The 18914-nt window shown below is 47.3% G+C and overlaps 1 protein-coding gene across 3 annotated transcripts; it reads right to left on the bottom strand.

Moving 5' to 3' along the window:
- Positions 1 to 787: 787 nt before the first annotated feature.
- On the bottom strand, positions 788 to 18396 carry LOC144145956 (small integral membrane protein 14). 3 transcript variants are annotated; one of them, XM_077677830.1, is made up of 5 exons: positions 18307 to 18396; positions 11595 to 11728; positions 6238 to 6286; positions 5297 to 5433; positions 788 to 1596 (listed from the first exon to the last, which is right to left on the bottom strand). In XM_077677830.1, the coding sequence occupies exons 2-5, from the start codon at positions 11664 to 11666 to the stop codon at positions 1558 to 1560; spliced, it is 297 nt and encodes a 98-aa protein (XP_077533956.1). In that variant the 5' UTR covers positions 11667 to 11728; positions 18307 to 18396; the 3' UTR covers positions 788 to 1557. The 3 variants fall into 3 exon arrangements, with proteins under 3 accessions (XP_077533956.1, XP_077533954.1, XP_077533955.1); XM_077677828.1 differs by lacking the exon at positions 18307 to 18396 and adding an exon at positions 17210 to 17393; XM_077677829.1 differs by lacking the exon at positions 18307 to 18396 and adding an exon at positions 16288 to 16441.
- Between the last annotated feature and the right edge of the window lie 518 nt (positions 18397 to 18914).

Genomic DNA, 18914 nt, shown 5'->3' with positions numbered 1-18914 from the left:
AGGCCTTCGAAAAATGGCTGTACAATTATACCAGGTTCAACGATGTGTCATTTGTTGCGAGAAGTTGCATTTAAAAAACAGGCATGGTCCCACTCATCATTACGCATCAACACGGAGCGAGAATAAGATAGGAGGGAAACGAAGCTCCCTAGCGCGGCCAGATAATATCACAAGCGCTCGTCAGAGGTTAAGCTAGCGGCATCTGCCGCAGGTGAAGAAACTGCGCAGCCGTGGAATCAATTGCGGCCGCTATCATTTCGTCCATCAGGTGCCGCTACCCTCTTCTTCGCCGTCGCTCGCCCGCGCTTGCCGCAATGGGCCGTTTCGCCTCCTATATATTCTTGTTCCGTGGGCATCAACAACCAGTGTGGCTATCATGACGGCTCCCACAGTTACCTGTTCACACGCAGCCAAAGTACGACAAAAACTGTCGGCATCATGGTCCATGTGGAAATTAAGCCAGCATACTCTGCTTGCTCAAATAAGTCCAGTAAGAAAAGCACTGCTGCTTTACAGCTTTCAACCATCACAGTCTGCGAATGTGCACACAATTCCTTCTTGGAGGAAACGCCTATTTGTGAAACCGGTCGCTACTGAATTCAGGCTTTTAGAGTGCCTTACCACCCACCCAGAGATTTACTAGCTGCCGACATTAGCCCCGATTTTTCTGTAGTGTTGCTTGTCGTTTGCCATGGCCATTCCACTGGCTTCCAACAAGTTATCACGGTGATTCCTTAGGCACACGCACGCACAGGGAAAAAAAAAACAATAAAACAGGAAGCCACAATTCATCCAGCCATTTTTTATTTGAAAATGATCCAAAACAAGCCCTTGCCTTCGTACAGCCTAAAAAGTGGTCTGATGCAACAATCTCGGGTCCAGGAAAATGTACCAATGTCGAGCCTGGGCTTTGAGAGGAAACAGAACGCACTGCCGTGCTGCTTTGTGACTACAAAAACCAGTGCAAACCCTCAATGTAGAGAAAGAAACACAACCAACATGCGTAAATGTTTCCAAAATTTCAAAGGAAAAAAAAACCCTGCCCACTGTACCAACAGGAAATAAAACAAGCAAGCAAAAAAGAAAGAAAGAAGCCCCCGTAATGCGTTGAAAGCACACCCTCAAGCTAAAAGCCCGTATTAAAACAATGCCTGCAGTGTAAAGCATATATACATATACACCACGCTTCGCCACACATAAATCTTGCGCACGCTGTGTCTAGTCACACATGCCGTGGTCCGCTGTGTTCCCTGTGCGCACGCTTTTGCAAACACAGTTGGCGTTATATATATGTATATATATATATATATATGTATATATTTTGGGGGGGAGTGGTGCATGTGTATTATGTACACGTTATGTACACATACTAGACATGCTGCTGCTGCGAGGGCGGTGCTTCTTCCGTGGCGGTTCCCAAAAAGCCCGGGGGTTGCCAATAGCGGGGCGTGGTTGCTCCCCACTGCCCTGTTTCTGCCGTGCGCCCAGGGTGCGTGTCTGCAGCTTGGTCATTTTTTCCGTGAGGAGGCTGGGCTGGGGGGGGTGCCTGGTCGGACCTCAGAAGACCGAGCCACTCGGGGGCTCGTTGCCGGGGCCCTGCAAACGGGTAGAGCAGCGACAACTCGCGGAGTGAACAACTCGCAGGTAGAGCAGACTAAGCACACTCGAGGTGTGAAACGCGCACTTTCGTGTAGCGTGGGAAACAAGTTAGAAAATTTCCCTTTCACCACGGTTAACCCTTTGATGCCCAATGTTGTTCAGGAGCAACAATTGAAACAATATTTTTTTTCCGCTCGCACTTTGTGGTTTTTTTTTTAGACATTTAACACCATCTATCGACAGGCAAAGAATCCCAGATGTTCAAAAATTAAAGAGAGGGCAGCACATACTTCCGTGTGCCAATAAAAATATTTTTTACGCTTGTCAACTCGCATCGAGCCCTGGTGGCTCAACGGGCTAGTGACAGGTAGCCGAAACTGCGCAATTTCGTTGTTATTACAAATGATAGCAACACAAACTTTACATTGTTGTCTTCACTTGAACCATAAATCATGGTGGTCAAGGTAGCTCTCTCGGTCAAGTGATATACGGGCAGCCAGTGCCCAGTGTGTCCTAGTGTCCGTCCTAATGAACCAATTTTTTTTTACTTCATATTTGTGATGTCGGAAGTCCTTTTAGATCATAAAAAAATTTTCACACGCTTAATTAAGCAAAATAATAACGTTTTGGGCATCAAAGGGTTAAAAAAAACGACAACTTTTGTTCTAACACTGAAACATAACGAGTCAGCGGGCTGCTACTGGCGAGAAGCGGGTTCCAATTCCATCGTACCACACGTGTTTTATTTAATACAGCGGCAGCCATTGTCTTTACCGGACAACAATGACCGCTTTTGCAAAATGGGGCACTTAATTAACCCTTTCAGGGTCAATGGCATACATGTACGTCTCCAGCAAACACCTTCAAAATGGTCAATGATGCACATGTATGTCATCGCCTGTACATTTTGTCATCACTTGTATGTTTAAAAAGCGCGCCTTTTTTTGAACATTTCTCTCGCTTGGCATGTGCTGCCACACACTGCGGAAACACGTGAAATTTCTTCCTTGCACTGATGGCTCTTCTTTTCTTTGCTTTATGCTGTACTATAGCGGTGTGCCAGCTATCGCTTGCGCATCTGGTCACGCGTGGGCGCGCACCAGCTAGTTTCGGTTTCGTCCTCCAGCTACTTCGCGCTTCTGGCGCCCACAAAACTGATGCACTTCTTAAATTTCTACCCCCCTTCTTCCACTTGCGAAACTTTTTTTGAATTTTGCTTGAGTTACTCATGAAGAAACCACGTGTAAGTAACAAGACAAACGATATTTTTGACACTTTATGGTCACCATAAAAAAATTGTGACAATTTTTTCTTGAAATAGATTCGTCCAAAGAATTTAAATTAGCAATAAAAGAAAAATCAACCCTGTAGGGCCGCATTTGGAAAAAAAAAATTTGACCCTCAAGGGTTAAAGCTTTTGTCTTAAACAAAAAGGGGAGGAGGGTGGGGGAGGGGTGCAAGAGATGAGGCTACATTTAGGGAAAAGCCACTTTGACTTGAACAGAATGGGAGGGCCAAACCTAAAGTTAGCGATACTGCAAACCTGTCTGGCTCTGCCAAAATGTGCACGAGTGCACTACCACCACGGTAAAACACGGCCAAAGAACACGCAACCTCCCTGCAGCAGTGGCAGTATGCAGTGCTGGGGCCGAATTCTCTAAAACGACGGGGCGTCGCTTTGAACCGACGGGGTAGCGCCATGAAAATGCATGTGTTCTGGGGTTGGGGCCGTCGCTTTGGGGTTCCCAGCAGGTGCGTGAGCCGCAGAAAATCGCTGTGGCTAGGGCGCGAAGCGACACCCACTGCCCCCCTGTCGTTTCACTTGTCGCTTCGCGCCCTAGCCACAGCGCTTTTCTGCGGCTCACGCACCTGCTGGGAACCCCAAAGCGACGGCCCCAACCCCAGAACACATGCATTTGCATGGCGCTACCCCGTCGGTTCAAAGCGACGCCCGTTTTTTAGAGAATTCGGCCCCTGGACACTGGTTTCCCCTAACCCGCAAGTGTATCCACGGCATCGCGGCAGGTACTAAATATCTTGCAAAACTGGACATTGCTCGGGTTCAAAAACAAACATTGTTTTAGGGCTGTTACCCATTCTTTGGTGATTGTTTCCCTAGTGAGAACATTTTACACCTCAAATGATGTTAACGCTACCGACCAATATTTCCTTTTTACAAGAGTGAATGAATCAGTGCAATTAATCGTGAAAATAGGATGGCATGGAGGTGCGCAGATAAGAACTGGCAGAAGCGCGGGAGAAATCTACATCTGCTGTGCTAAGTTGGCCTCGCAAGCAAAACCCCACAGCAAGAACAGAGCAGCTTAGCATCATATCGAGGCCCCAATAGTCTCAGACCAAGTGGGCGATTGTTGCTAGAGCATGAATGTTCCAAAACGCCATGACGTCATCTTCCGTGTTCGCGAAGCCAGTACGTGCCTTGATGGTGAACACCTGGGCACTCCGCAAAACATCACATGGTAACGGGTGTTCAAGCACGGGAACGGCTCCCCGCTTCTGTAACATCCCTTGTTCTTCATCAAGGCCATGTGCAAAGGTTGAGAGATGCTTCGGGAATTGCGAATGGGGCCAAAAGGTGTGCCAGTTCACCACCCCATGAACTCTATCTTCGCTCGTGCAGGATTTGCACGTGCTCGTTTTCAGATTTCCAGACCTCCTGGATTCCCGGTCTGGAGTTTAGTCATCGTGGTACACGTAATTTGTGACAACATACTGTATGTGTTGCAGCGAGTCCTCTTTGGTCCAGATAAAGGTAATTTTAACACTACTGCCAACGAAGCTGGCCATTATTGTTACACTGCCAGGTTTTGCAGTGGATCAGCACCTCCATGGCTCATAAGTCGTTCGGAGGTACAAAGTGCCATACACATCCAAGGATTTCGCAAGCAGTCTGCGAGGGTGGAGCGCTCACCTTAAATCTGTACTACCTTATTTGCGACACAAAAAACTGTTTTTTTCTTTCCTTGCTGTTGTTTTTGCACTGTGCCTCGCTATCGCTCTGCTGGTGGTTGACAAGAAGAAATTCTCCTTACAGAGGTTGCATCTTCTCCATGAGCTTATTGACTGCTGCTGCAAGGTGGGCCATTTTGCAATGTGCCTAAGTAGCGCAATTGACTGTGCTGTTTGCATGTGGCTTTCACTGGCGCTTACTGCGCATACTTGAAGCTGTGCATACGTGTACGTCTTTTCAGCTTCTGCACATCATCAGAAGCTGGGGACTGTTAGTTCCGTACGCTGTGTGTGAGACGTCAGTGTCGCTTGCAGCAGGTCGTGAGGCGCCTCCGAACTTAATTGTGATCCTGAAAGCCCAGTGCAGGATCCTCTTCCACATTGGCGCCACCTATTTACTCGATTTGGCAGGGCTACGTTTCTCGGCGACAGGTGTGCCGAGGACATACAGCCACCAGCCCTGCTCCGTCGAGTGGATTGGCGTCACCGCCGCAACGTGCAGGCGCACTCAGCCGTTCTCGCTACCGCAGCCATCACCGAGTGGGAGGAACTGTTGCCTTCTTCAGGCAAGATCTTCACCAACAAAACATGGATGTCTAAAAGATGTAAATCAAAACCCAACTCTTCTCCAAGATGCACAGCCCTCAAAACAGCGCCAGCGTTTATAGCCGTCCAAATTCAGAGAAAAGAAGTTGTAAACCCCAAGATGACAGGCGGCATCACGTACCTGGCGCGAGGGCTTTCCCCCGTCGCGGTTGCGCAGCGAGTTTGGGCGCAGGTAGTAGAGCACCATGGCCAGCACCATCCAGCCCATCATGACCAGGAAGAAGCCAGAGCCACCGGCAGCCTGCTGCATCGATGGCACTGCAACAAGGAAGCACCAAGGAGAGAGAGCTTAATGTTAGGCAGAAGGATTGGGGGCAAAGGCACTTAAGAATCGCCGACCAAGGATTCCCACTAGCCCCCACCATGGCTATGCTGGATTAATTTGCACTGCTTCGACTCTCAGAGAGGCAGCAGTGGCACCTTGCAACCTCGCCTCAGCAGTTCAATCGCACTACGAAACAGAGCAAGAACGCAAAGCGGCTCCGTATGATGGCGAATTTCTGCTGCACTTTGATGCCTAATGTAATGCTGGCCAGATGGAGCACAGTGCTTCCTTCTAAACTTCTATAAGCTGTGAAAAATACAGTTCGTCTTGCTCATGCCCTCATGTTTCCCTGTGGTAAAACCCACAGTGAAACCGCACCCTAAGGACCACCAAGGAATTCGTTTTCAAGGGCTATTCTCTGTAGATGACAGGTGCTTTCATTAAATTGAGACCAGTGTGTAGTAGGATACAAATTAAGAATGCAGCTCAGATATCAGGTAGGGAGTCGCAGGGTGTCAGGGGTGGCCTGTAGCTCTGAAAATGGATTATCGAAACGCTACGTGTGTACAAAACACCAAGGGGTGCTAGAAAATACATTCGGATCCAAAATAAAAATCCTATGCTTGCACTTTCGAACCACTACAAAGCAGGATCCATCACAGACCATTTTTGGGCATCTGGGTTGCAGAGGAACATCATGGCTGGCAGGGAAGAAGAGGAGGTCGGACGCGGACTGCAACCTGACCTCATAACTAAGAGCGCCAAGGGTCAAATGAAATGAAAACGACGCCACTTACACTCCTGGAAACACTCCGAGTCAGTGCAGGCGGATTGAGAGCTCCGCAGCTGGAAAAGAGATGGAAAAAGAGGACATCAGTTGGGGAGCACAGTTAAACGAGCACTTTTTTCCCTCCCACAAAATTCAAACGTATTGAAGTCTGCACACACATGCATTGCTGGAAAGAGTTTTTTCAAGCGCCGCATCGGCAGTCTGATACCAAAGTAGGTAGGCCTTAAGGATTTTTATAAACTACATCCTCTTTAAAGGGGCCATGCAGACAAAACACAAGTTTGGTTCATTTGAAAGATTGCCTCTTTGGAATTACAGACACCCTTTTCAACGCACACTTCACTCAAATAGACTATACAGTTGAACACGGATATTTTGAACACGGATATATCGAATTATTGTCTATATCGAACAGTGCAAACATCCCCTTGGAAATCCCTTGCAAAAGTTTAGGGCTGTTGTATGCGTGTATCGAACTCCTGATCACGGGAAAATTCGATATATCGAATTCCGCACCGCTAGTGCCCCTGAAAGTTCGCTTTTTCTGATGGGGTGCAGGTGATGATAATGTTGGCTCATCGCGGGTGCTGCCTGGCTTAGTGAGACAAAGGCGGCGTCCGCGGCATTATGTCGCTTCGATGGCCTTCAACAGCTGTTTTCACGCTACCACGAGGGGTAGCCCCCATGATAGCTAGAATGCGGGCAGTGATTGGGACGAAAGGTCCTAAAGGAGCAAGGGCAATAGACCAAAGGCGCTCTTTTTCTGTGCTTGAGCTGTTTAGTGACTCGCGCAGGGGGACCGATGCGGCGTTGTATGTTTGTTTTGTCCAAGCATGCATTTCGGAGCAACGAAGGCAGGAATTGAACGGGTGCAGGCTGCTGAAAAGATATTGGTTGAAAAGCCGTGCGGAATTCCTCGCAGTATTTTTGAGCCCGATGCTGTGCATCAACGTTGACGTAAAGTCGAATGCAGTACAACCCGCCCCGGCTATTTCGGGGCGTGTCGGGTGCAAAGCGACTTCGTTGCACGCCACCAGATGGGGGAGATGTTCGGTTGGGATAATGAAGACGACAGCACTGAGTGCCTGACAACGTTCCCAACCGCCTACTGCAGCCGAGCTTCCGTCAGCCTCTGTTATGGCACAATGTACAGCGTTGATTTTCTCATTTGTGCCGTGTTCGTAATCTTTAAAGGAGCCATGAAGAGAAAACACAAGTTTGGTTCATTCGAAAGATTGCCTCGTTAGAACCATAACGACACCACTTATAACGCAAACTTCGCTCAAATAAGCTACATAATTAGGAAAAACGGGAATGGTCATGCGACCCACCAGCTCATTTCCCGCAACAGAACCTATGCCGTCACATGGGCTAAGCTCTGCGATTGGCGGAGGCCGGCAAAAGCAAACGCATGTTAGGCAGGGCTTACAGTTTGCATAGCGAGCTAAATGCCCGTGAAACATACTGCACATTCTTTTTATGACAAAGAACGGTGGAGTAAACGGTTGAAGTTCCGAACGAACACGCAAGCGTGTGCGCCAATGCGTACGAAACAACCGCCTGGCCGAGCTCGACATCTCGCCGTCGCGCAGACGAATTTTCGGGTTCGAGGCGCTCTGACCTTGGAGGAAAAATGCCGTAAACACCGCGCATTGACGCTCGTATCTTTCTGGTCGAAGCAGAGAGCTCGCGCGAACGGCTTTCCATACACGACACCGGCCAACTGGCATAAGCGATACTGCTACTGAAGTTGAACTATTATTAACCGTAATAAAAATACGGCACATACGTACCAGTCTGTATTCGTCCGTGGCGACGGCGCTGACGAGGCAGCGGTGCCGACGGCAGGGCGTTCGTCTGTTGTGGCTATCGCGGAATGGTCGCTTTTCCGTCCACCGCGTATCCCACAACTCTTGCCGCTCGTGCACTTAGAAGCGTTGAGCGTTCAAGTGGTGTGAGGTTGTTAAATGCAAGCCCGAGCTCCTCGGCGAGAGTTTTGTTCTCCGGATCAGGCGATTCCATGACTAGGGCTGCGGGTGCACTAGGTTTTACTAGCATTTTTAAAATGGCCGCCGTCTCGGTCGACTCCCGCGTGTGGGTGCTATATGGAGTCGACATACTAAGTATCTGTTTCATGGACCGGCCCGTGTGACACCATTGCTCACGTCACCAAATGTGCAATTTTAGCGGGAGATTTAAAATTTTGGCTTAAATTGCCTTATTTCTCAGTGAATAAAGCATCATTTGCTTCCGGGAAAGCGCTTGGGGTACTATGAAACACCTAATCTTTCGAATAAAACAAACTTTTGTTTTCTCTTCATGGCTCCTTTAAGACAATTTGGTGGACTTTATGACGCAGCAGAAGAAATAAGCGAAGCTCAAGGTGATTTCAATGCTAAATAAAGTGCGGTGGTCATCATGTGGTTCGGATTTTCCGTGCTTTGACGGACAAAACGGTAAACTACCGCTTTCCACGATTTCAGAAAACTCTCAGCGATGTGCGGAGTTGTCAGATAATCTTTATATAGGTGCATTTTAAATATCGAATCATCGACATATCGAATTATTTCGCGATTCCCTTCGAGTTCGATATATCCGTGTTCGACTGTATAATTAGGAAAAAAGGGAGCGGCCATGCGACCCACCAGCTCATTTCCCGCAACAGAACCTATGATGTCATATGCCCAGCTGTGCGATTGGCTGAGGCCGGCAAAAGCAAATGCAAATTACGCAGGGCTTATAAGCTTGCCAAACGAGCTATTCGTGATTAAATGTAATGTATATTCATCTTACAGCAGTAAGAATGGTGGGGTAGACAATGAAAGCTACGAAAATACACATAAACATAGAAGTACCGATGCACACTGCTGCTGGTACTGGGTGCAGTATGCCTTTTTTTTTAATTTTTAGATGCACAGCAGGCTACCGCTTTGGAGTTGTCTTACACTACACTGGCTGATTGGCGTAACCGACGTTGTCTTACGTGAGCCTGTTTGTCGAGCATACCCCATGTTTCACGAAATGATTACTTTCTACCGTAACAAAAACAAGCCAGGAGTGAACACGGTCAAAAACAAAGCAACGGCGGACAACGGGCTGCGGCTGAGTATAGTAGCGCCGTCTAGGAGGACCGACTAAAAACAAGGCTGCGGAGCTTAATGACGCACTGGAAGTTCGTTTGAATACCCACCTTCATGACCCAAGCCCACACATCACGAAAACACGATTTGGCAGGAGCATTAAAATTTTAACCTAAATTGATTAATTTCTCAGTGACTACGGCATCCTTTGCTGCCGGACAAGCACTGTGGGCACTCTAAAACACGAAATCTTCTGAATAAAACAAACTTGTGTTTTGTCTGCATCGTCCCTTTAAGACCATACACCGAACCATTCATTCACAGTTGTCTTCACTGCTATAGACGGACGCACTGCTGGGAACATATTTTCCAGCGGCAATATAACCCGTCTTATAAGAAAATATGAAGTCCCTAGCACCTTTTGTTAACAGCATTTTTGTATGTGGCAAAAGTGCGACACATCCAGCATTATAGAGAGACAAGACAGCTTTCTTCGTTCACCAGCAAGAAAGACGTCAGCAATATGCGAACATTTTAAAGTGCAGACCATTTGCCGACTAAGTCAACATCTTAACCTGCGACCCCTCCTTCACTGATAATTAATTAAGTGGAAGTAATCGGTAATAAGCACGCCTTTTGTTTTTCCACGTCCATACACCACCCATAGAACTGGGCATTCACTCCAGGAAGACTGCCTGCTCTTGAGGAAACTCGTACCAGAAGCTGCTAAGGATTAACATTCATCAGCCTACATTGCTTCGAGTCTTTATCTGAGGACGATCACTCCCACACAAGTTGCAATGTATGCTCAAATAAGAGCACGCACTGAAATGTAAGAACTTTTAAAACACCCTTCTCGTCACTGAGCAAACCCGTTCAACAGGATCAAGGAAAAACAGTATCAGACCTTTCGCACGTTGTCCTCACTCCGTTATCTTTGCGTCCTACTAGAGGATACCATTCTTACAATTTCACACCTATCTTTGCACGCACTACCACCTTTAAAGGGACCCTGCAACACTCTTGGAGCAGTACAAGTAAACCTGCGCGACGTTTAGATTACACTGCCAGGAATACCTGAGCCAAATATTACACGTGCACGTGAAGCGGTGAGCGCGCAAATCGATGTGAAAGACGCGGAAAAACAAACCGCTCTCTCTTCAGTTGTCCTCATTATGCATGGCCTAAGGGACGTCACATAGGCCATGGCTGCCCGATCGGCTGTCACTGGCCAACTTCGCGGCTAGATTCTCCCATTTCCGTCGTCGTCATCACTGTGTACGAACCTCTTCTATGCCTGAACCTGTAGGCACAGTTTTGCCGTTTATTTTGTACTTTGAGTGCGCGCGGAGTTTGAGTGATGAGCTCAATACTTCCCTTTCAGCGGGACCACTCGACTACAAACGTTTATTGCTTCAAAAACGCCCTAGCAGCCCGAGCGCGCACTTGCGAGCAGGCACCCATGCCTGCTTTTTTATGGCACCAGACCGGAAATAGGCCCCTCCGCGTTGCGGAGAAAAGGAGAAAACTACCCGGCATGTGATATATCGAAGGCCGCCGAAAAGAACGCCGCGAGCCGCCCCCCTCTCCGGGAGAGAGCGCGCAGCTTTCGTCGCCTTGTCCGCGCTCGAGTTGAGAGGGAACGATTATGCGCGATTTCTCATCGCGCGTAGTTTCGTTAATTGTGAACGGATTTTCATAATTCTTGCGGGAGGAGATTTCTGGGACAATAGACTTTATCCCAAAATACAGTACTAGTAGTCGATGGCAAGTGTTGCAGGGTCCCTTTAAGTACTCTTTTTTCCCTCGCACAATAACAGACTGGAACGAACTTCCGCACCACATTTTTGAGTCCGGAAATGTAGTAAAATCTTTTGAAACTTACTTTTAAGTGTGATTTATGTTACTTGTGACTATTTTGCATACCTGTTTTTTTTTTTTTTTCTCTACACCTGTACGACCACGTAATTGATCATATTATTATAGTTCTAACACCTCCCACTCCTGCTGGGGCCATTTTTTTGTGGCCTGCAGTATTTTATAAATAAATAAATAAATACTGAAGTTGCACACTGGAACAGTTCGGATGCGGCAAGGGACAAAATTTCTCCAAGTTTCAACCAATTTTGGGATTTCGGAGAGGGCGCATGTTTTGCAAAGACAGCCATCTTTTTCTCTCTTTCATGTTTCTCGAATCTTTCTTGGCAACAAGCAAGAAATTACGAAACTCGCATTGTACTCTTAAAGAAGAAAAGAGAATTGACAGGCAACACGGGTGGCTCACCAACGAGATGAGTCGTTGCATGGCAGCCTCATGGCTGAAGATGCACTCGCACGGATCAAAGCCGTCGTCCATGCTTGCAGGTACAATCCAGGGAGGATGCTAGGGGTCAGCTAGGGACAGCGGCTGGATGCAACCTGCAGGAGGAATCCCCCCAAAGAGTCACTCGGAGCTCAGCGTATTTTGCTTTGGCTGCTTGATATTAGCAGGCCACGCTTAAACCCATGAAACGATCCACATCTATCCTAATGAAATTAATTACATATTTGTGCAGCTAAAAACATGTCTGGTTACCACTGGCTGGTGTCTTCGCTCGAAGATAACTTCTGAGATGCAGAAATGGTGAGCTTTAAAAATAAGGCACTATGCTCACTAAACAGAGCTGCAGCAATAAACCCTTGATCAAACGTCCTGCACCACACTTTAAACATAATCGTACAAGTGAATTCTAAGGCAAGATTTCTCTCTCCTTTTTTAAACTGAGTATGATTAGAGGTGGTGCAACTTCTTCAGCGACTCAAAGTTTCACTACTTTCAAGGGATAGCTGCAGAGATGAACAAGTGTTAAAAATGCCTCTCATCATAGATATTGCATGAAGATGCTACTAGGTGCCTGCGCATTCACAAAATTAACACCGACTACATTAAAAGTTCAGGAAATGGGCACAAGGTACACATGCATCTCTCAACAAAGGTATCCCCATAGTGTCATGCCGCACAACGAACACAAATTCCACGGGAGAGATTTAAGCATAAAGAGTGCCAGTGGTAGGATGGTAACCGCAGCAAGACCCCACACATGCCCCTGAAGACACAGCCCACTTCTCAAAAGCAAGCAATAATAAGTCACCATTTTTTCTGCAAGATTACTTTGAGACACCAGAAAAAGATATTTCTGTCGGGCTAGAAGGAAGAGCACAGACCACGCACTGAGGCAAGAACGGACATGCTGCGTCAACCTACACTTCGCTCCTCGAGCAAAGCGGAATTGTAACTGCCAGGGCCGACGTGCAATCTGAGACGGGAAGGGACATCAAGCTGCCGCCTCATTATCACAGGGCGTGTGGCCTATCCGCGTGCCTGCAGCGTTAACGCCGCTCCCAACGCACACACCCACCCTGGCTGCCTTCTTCATAAGAACGCCCTGCCTATACCAGTGCACACTCCCAACACCATAAGCCTTCTATGACACACACACACACAAAAAGGACCATCTGTGGAAAAAACGAAAAAAACACTCACTTCCGCTTATTTTTTGATGTTCTCAGCCAGACTGCTCTGTGTTTATGTGGACAGCGACCTTTCATGCTGACATTCCAACTTCAGTGAAGTTCCCTTTGCACTTCTGTTAACTCAAGTTGAAGCCCTGGCATTTAATCATCAGAAAAACAGCACTGCACACGTGCAATAAATGCTGAATTGCACAGCAGTTGTTTAGGGAGAAGAAATGCAATGCCTTTTTGAAAAGGAGCAAACATTCGGGTCCCTTCCTTCAACGTTTTGCCAGGGCCTGGGAGATGGGAAAAACCTATTCATAAGCCCACTTCCCCAAAAACAATTATTAACAGCAACTCAAGCTCATAAATAGTACTTGACTAGACTTATTAACAGACCTACGAAATTTTAGTACGCCCTTACGAAGGTTTCCATAAGGACCAGAAGTCTGTGCGAGAGTTTGGCATGATCAGGATAGCACAATTAGCTTCGTCAAGCTTTGTATTCCTGATCGCAGTTATGTCAAAAATCAATCTATCCCATGTACGCACAATGTGACAACGATGTCCTCTTAACAGAAAAAAGTTAACTTTTGCTTAATTTGCAGAAATGCAATTTACAAAACTCTTTTGGCTGTTGCGTGCTGCTGAGCCATTACTCTAACTTTGTTACCTACAGTGCTCACTAGAATGAAGCTTATTTTCTGGATTCAGTGGGTACTAAGAACTTCCAAGCCTGCTAGGATACCCGAAACTTTTCAAAGCCCGTGCAACACATGGTTACTTAATTCGTTATTTTCTTTTTGTCCCAATCCTGTCTCTCTACATTTACTACTTGGCTTCAAGTTGAAACAAGCAGCCAATTTAGCTTTTACTTTTTGTGAAACTGAGATTTATGTTACCTGAACCAGCATTTATATACAGTCCAGCGTAAAGAACTCCTAATTAACACGCTCGTTTGACCCGACTCTTGCCGATTATCTTTGCATTTATACTTTGTTTCAGAAACAGGAAACCATTTATGCCTGAAGTCTACTTTCACACTCGCCATGTCACAACTTGGCATGCAAGACAACGGCAGCTGCATGCCTTGAGGTACACTGGCTTTGCTTAACTCGAGAAAGCATTAGCAAGGAGCACTGCGCTTTTGAGCACCATTTTTACACAGCACTAAATGCTACATGTCAGCCATTGTGCTTTAATATAAGCAGCTAGCGTGCTGGGACAAGGTGTGGATGGTTAGCCACGTGCAGAGTTAAAGATATGCAAAGTTAAGAGGTTGCGTGTTTACGGCCGGACTTGGGCAGAAAACACTGCCAGCTAACCTGACTGCATGCCGGAAAGGACAATACAATGGCTTTAGTAGCGGGCAGTTAGAGCAGTGCGCTGTCTCGTTGCAAAGATGGCATTCCATTGTTCTCTGGACAAAAGCGACAAGGTATGCTTTTAACCAGCCCACGTACTGCGAGCTTGAAAATTTTGCACCTGCCTCCTAAAACACGCTGCTCGTAACTGAAATGTTTTTGTTGTTGTTGTTGTTGTTGAGCACAAACGAAGGAGCTGCATCCCTGTACCAGCAGATGCTGGGACCGCTTTTTTTTTTGCCTGATCTATTTAAATTTGGTGTACTAGACTAGACTAATTACTACACACACAAAAAAAGTCCCCATCTCACACAGTGGACAAAGTGTCGCAAATGCACCAGAAAGTGTCAGCAAAATGAACACAAGCAAAAGCAAACAAAAATGCAAACAAGGAAGCACGCGCAGACAAGCAATTTTTGGTGCCTAATTTATGAAAAGCAGTGTTGTTGTCAACAAACAACCTTTAAAAAGATGTTCCGGATGTAAATTCTCTTTTTTTTCCAGCAAACACAAGTGCCAACAGCTGACTCACGTCGATAGGTCACTTTGCAAAGGCAGCAAGAAGATCGCAACAAAAAAGGAAGATGAGTGAAGAAGTGCTGCAGAACAAGAATGTTAACGCCCGCTGTTTACCAGGATTTCTTTTCCGCAGCTGCTTTGAGCTAATTGTCCCAACAGCTGTGGGAGGACAAGGCTCTACACTGTGTGCAAAATGCTCAGAGACATAAGGACAAGCAGTGTGGGAGATGCACAAGTGTAGCGCTGTTTCACTGCGCTTGCAGGTGTGGATTTTCACAGCCACCCTGACAACAGCTAATAGTCTGTGTGGAACTAAAGATAGTTAACGGCAGATATTAAAGGGTCCCAGTGAACTGAAGAAGAGGTAAACATAATGCAGTGCCATAGATTTCCCTTCTCTTTAGCCTCCTATCAAATATTTCTCTCTCTCTCGAGGGAGAGAGAAAGAGATAGGGGGATAGAGAGAAAGAAAAGAGGGTTTTTTTTTTTTTTACATGGACGGCGCTTCATCCTACAAGGAGAGGGGTAGATGTGTTGGGCGACACTAGATGTCTTTACACCGGTCTTGACAGTGTAGTGCCATGGCTCCAAACAGGGACTGGCCAGCTTTTACGGTAGGCGGTATGATCGACTTACCGGAGAAAAATCTGTAAACCCCGGGATCGGTTATCGGCAAAAAAGGCTGATCTCACACACCAAAGTATCCTTCTTACTGTAGTTCGCCTTGCCAGTTTCAACACTACTTTCATTCATTCGAGACTGAGTGGACGTAACCATAACCACGACTTTGTTTGGCCTTCCAAGGACAACCAATGCGTAACTATTAAACAGGCTAAGCTTGCCTTCCATGTTGTGGGTACCCAACTAATGAAAAATGAACGGGTGTGAATAGAGCGCCATTAAGACTGCCGGTGGCTATATATTGCTGACGCTGCATCATATTACTCTCAACACAATATTTTTGGTTTCTTTCAGTGCAACAGAAATGCGGTGATATCAAAAGCAAAACGATATAAGTAATAAATGTTGATAGAGGATGTAGACTTGCTTCGGGTAGTTAAAAAAACGAAAAAAGTTTTGCAAAAAAAAAAGTGCCAATAAAAACGTGGCCACTTCCTGAAACTACTCTTGTTGAAGGGAATGGGGAAGTCTCGAATGTAAAGCTGTGCAGCTGGAACCTTGCTGAGCCACGTCTGACTGGGAAGAGTTTGACAGGAATTGGACGTGACTGCTAACGACTGTTCAAACGTGGTTTATGACATTCAACTCTCAATTGTCAAGAGCGCTTTAGCCTCAGTCATTAGAAAAGCGAGCTGACGCCCACGTAATTGAAGTACCTCGAATAAAGAAAGAAAGAAAAAAAAACCCCTCAAACGCGATTACAACCGCATGAAAACCGAAACCATCAGAGATAACTAATCAGTTCGGCTTATGCCGGCGCAAATGCTACGACGGAGGATGCGTACCGTCGCGACATTTCACCGACAATAAACAATCGCGCAGAAAAACGAAACCACTCCCCGCTGTGGAAAAAAACAGCGAAATAATCGCGTTGCGCGGTTTTCAACGTCCTGTAAAGCGTTATCGTCACGCACTTACTCCGGAAACCCGTGACGACGCGAGGACCTTGAGGAACTGGCACCCTTCTTCAGTAAGAATCCCACCACGGAATGCATTCGCGCGTTCGTGTACGCTGCCGACGCTGCTAAGCTGACGTAGCGCTCAGCGCTACGAACACCTGTCGGTCATGTGCACTCAGCTGCCTTTGGGCGGCTCATTTCTTACTTTGTTTGCGTCCCCAACCCTGGCGTGCTCCCTGCCGTTTTCCTTTTGACGACGGGTCGCGCAGCGATTCGTCCATCCCGCTCCTTCTACGCTACGCCCACGGCACCGTCGAGCCCGTAAAACCCAACAACTGCGAAACACGTAACCACAGATAACACTTCCGGCACGACGGTAGAGATCGGAAGCCACGACGACTTAAAACTGGCGCGTACTACACCACACATCCCCGGTAGGGTAAAGCAAACGATACGAGACAGCTACGTGTCAAAGTTAGGTGAAACCACGGGGACTTGTCCAGAAGCTGTCGCGCGTACAAAAGAAATATACACCGACCCCAAATAGGTCCCACAATGCAAGGGCAGCGCGACGCCCGAACCAAACCTGCCAAACCATGAAAAACTGGTTGCAATCGCGAGCTCCCCGGACTGTGACGGCGATTCTTGTGTCGCAAGACGTGTCGCGGGTCACTCAGACGCGGAACGGGCTGCCATCGCAACCAGCGACGGCAGTGCGGCCATACAAACAAGGGGGGGCCGTGCCCTTCCGTCAAATCCACGGTTCCTGGAAAGGTCCATGGCGCATATGTGCAAGCTGTAGGACTAGGGCGTCCGTGGCGAGGTTGTGCAGAACGCAAGGACCGAGGCAGTCGGCTGATTATTGGCAACGAAATTGGGTCACTGCGGCCGAGGAAGCGTCAAAAATATTCAGAGGAGACGCGGCTTGAAGGGGTACGTACCGGCAGGAATGGATCGCAGTGGGCAGTTAACGGGAGCAATGTTTATAAACACATGCTGAACGACAGACGCGCGGTATCACCCACTCATTTTAACACACGTCAGCTGAGACCACTGCGGCGGAAACGACCTGAGGGGGAGACGGCAGCTGGCTTAGCTGCATCGGCGTAGTCGTTTTCCGGCGAAACACTTCCTTCAAGCAGGTGGCAGCACAAGTTGAGCACCTCTGGCTTGCCTTGGCTTGCCGCAGCCTCGGGACGGATTTGGCCGCAGATTTGTTTTTATTTTGTTGACAGATTGCGCTACTTTCGAAGTTGACAATGCGGACGTGAATTAGTACTGCCGTAGTGCGACCTAAAAGTTCGTTGATTTATTGGATTCCGAAAATGTCCAAATGATGCAGTACGCCTCCAGTAGCAAAATACTAAGTCATGGAGGAAATAATACTTTTCTTTCCTCCATGTACTAAGTCGACACCACTGACACGGGCACTCGTGGACAACCATCGCCGCTTGTGGATCAGTTTTTCTAGAAAATCTGAGTGATTACCACGCACTAATCACAGTTTGGCGTTAAGCAGCTTGAGAATATAAAAATTCTAGTTGAAATCCTGTTGACAGTGTTCATAAGACAAAGAATCGCGGATAGCTCCCTGGCTACGCTAAACATTATGTTAAACCTGTTAAACGCATAACAAAAAATGAAAAATGTGTCGGAGTGAAAGACAAAGGATGCGCACATTCCGAGTAGCGCCCATAAAAGAGTTCGATTTGTCACTTCACGTGAACACGAGAAGGGAAAAGCAAATGCGGCTCTAAAATATTGGGAAAGACAAGCGCACGCATGTTCATTCCTTCCATTAAGCTAAATAAAAAAAATGCATCGATCCATGGTGAACAGACCGACAAAGGACATCGTGCTTCTGAAGGCTACCGAAGTGTAACGATTATATACGCGGCGGTTCGGGGGAAATGGCTAGAGTTCTTCAATATAACTCTGCGGGACGTCAAGCACCAAAAAAAGGGTCTTTGCGTCTCTACGAATAGAAAATAACTACTACCACAACGCACACCCGCGCAGAAAAAGAAAGTAAACTCACCGTAAAAGTTAACTATGCGACAGCGTTCCCATACGGACTCGTGTTTGGACGGGCCTCACGTGTTTCTGTAAACAGACCCTTTTCGCCGGTCGTGAAGTGAGTCAGCCTACAGTGGCCGGAAACGGAAGCAGAGAAGTCAGGTGGTATATTTCGCAGTGTGACGTCACGTCGGCGTCCAGCTGACTCTAGCTAGGAGAAGGGAGCTTCCTTTTTTTTTTTTTTTTCCCCGATGTCAAATAAGGAGCGCTTGCAGCGGCTTCCAATTAGGGTTCCTGGTCCTGGCACGGGTAGGGGCTGGGTTTTGTGAAAAAAAAAACGAGTTTTTTTTTTTTTTCGCTGAGTCTTACTTTTGAAAGGAGGGGGACGGGACGGGCTGTTGAGGATCCGCGGCAGATAGATTTCGCTGAATGCAGGAAATGAGGCATGACTGCAGGGTCATGTGATCCGGGAACAGGCTTGCTCGTCGCAGCCAACTCGTCTGGTCAAAGCGGGCACCTGGTAGGTGACCCCGCGCGGGAACGAGCCCACTCGTCACAAGCCTACTCGTCACCGGAAAATTCGCCATAGGCCAACTCGTCACACTGGCCCTTTTGTACCGTGCCATCCCG

Source organism: Haemaphysalis longicornis, unplaced genomic scaffold, assembly GCF_048455015.1.
Source record: "Haemaphysalis longicornis isolate Haplotype H1 unplaced genomic scaffold, Haemaphysalis longicornis Haplotype H1 scaffold_7, whole genome shotgun sequence".
Taxonomy (NCBI): Eukaryota; Metazoa; Arthropoda; class Arachnida; order Ixodida; family Ixodidae; genus Haemaphysalis; species Haemaphysalis longicornis.
Note: the sequence above shows the minus strand (reverse complement) of the source record. Positions and strands in the feature narration are given on the sequence as shown.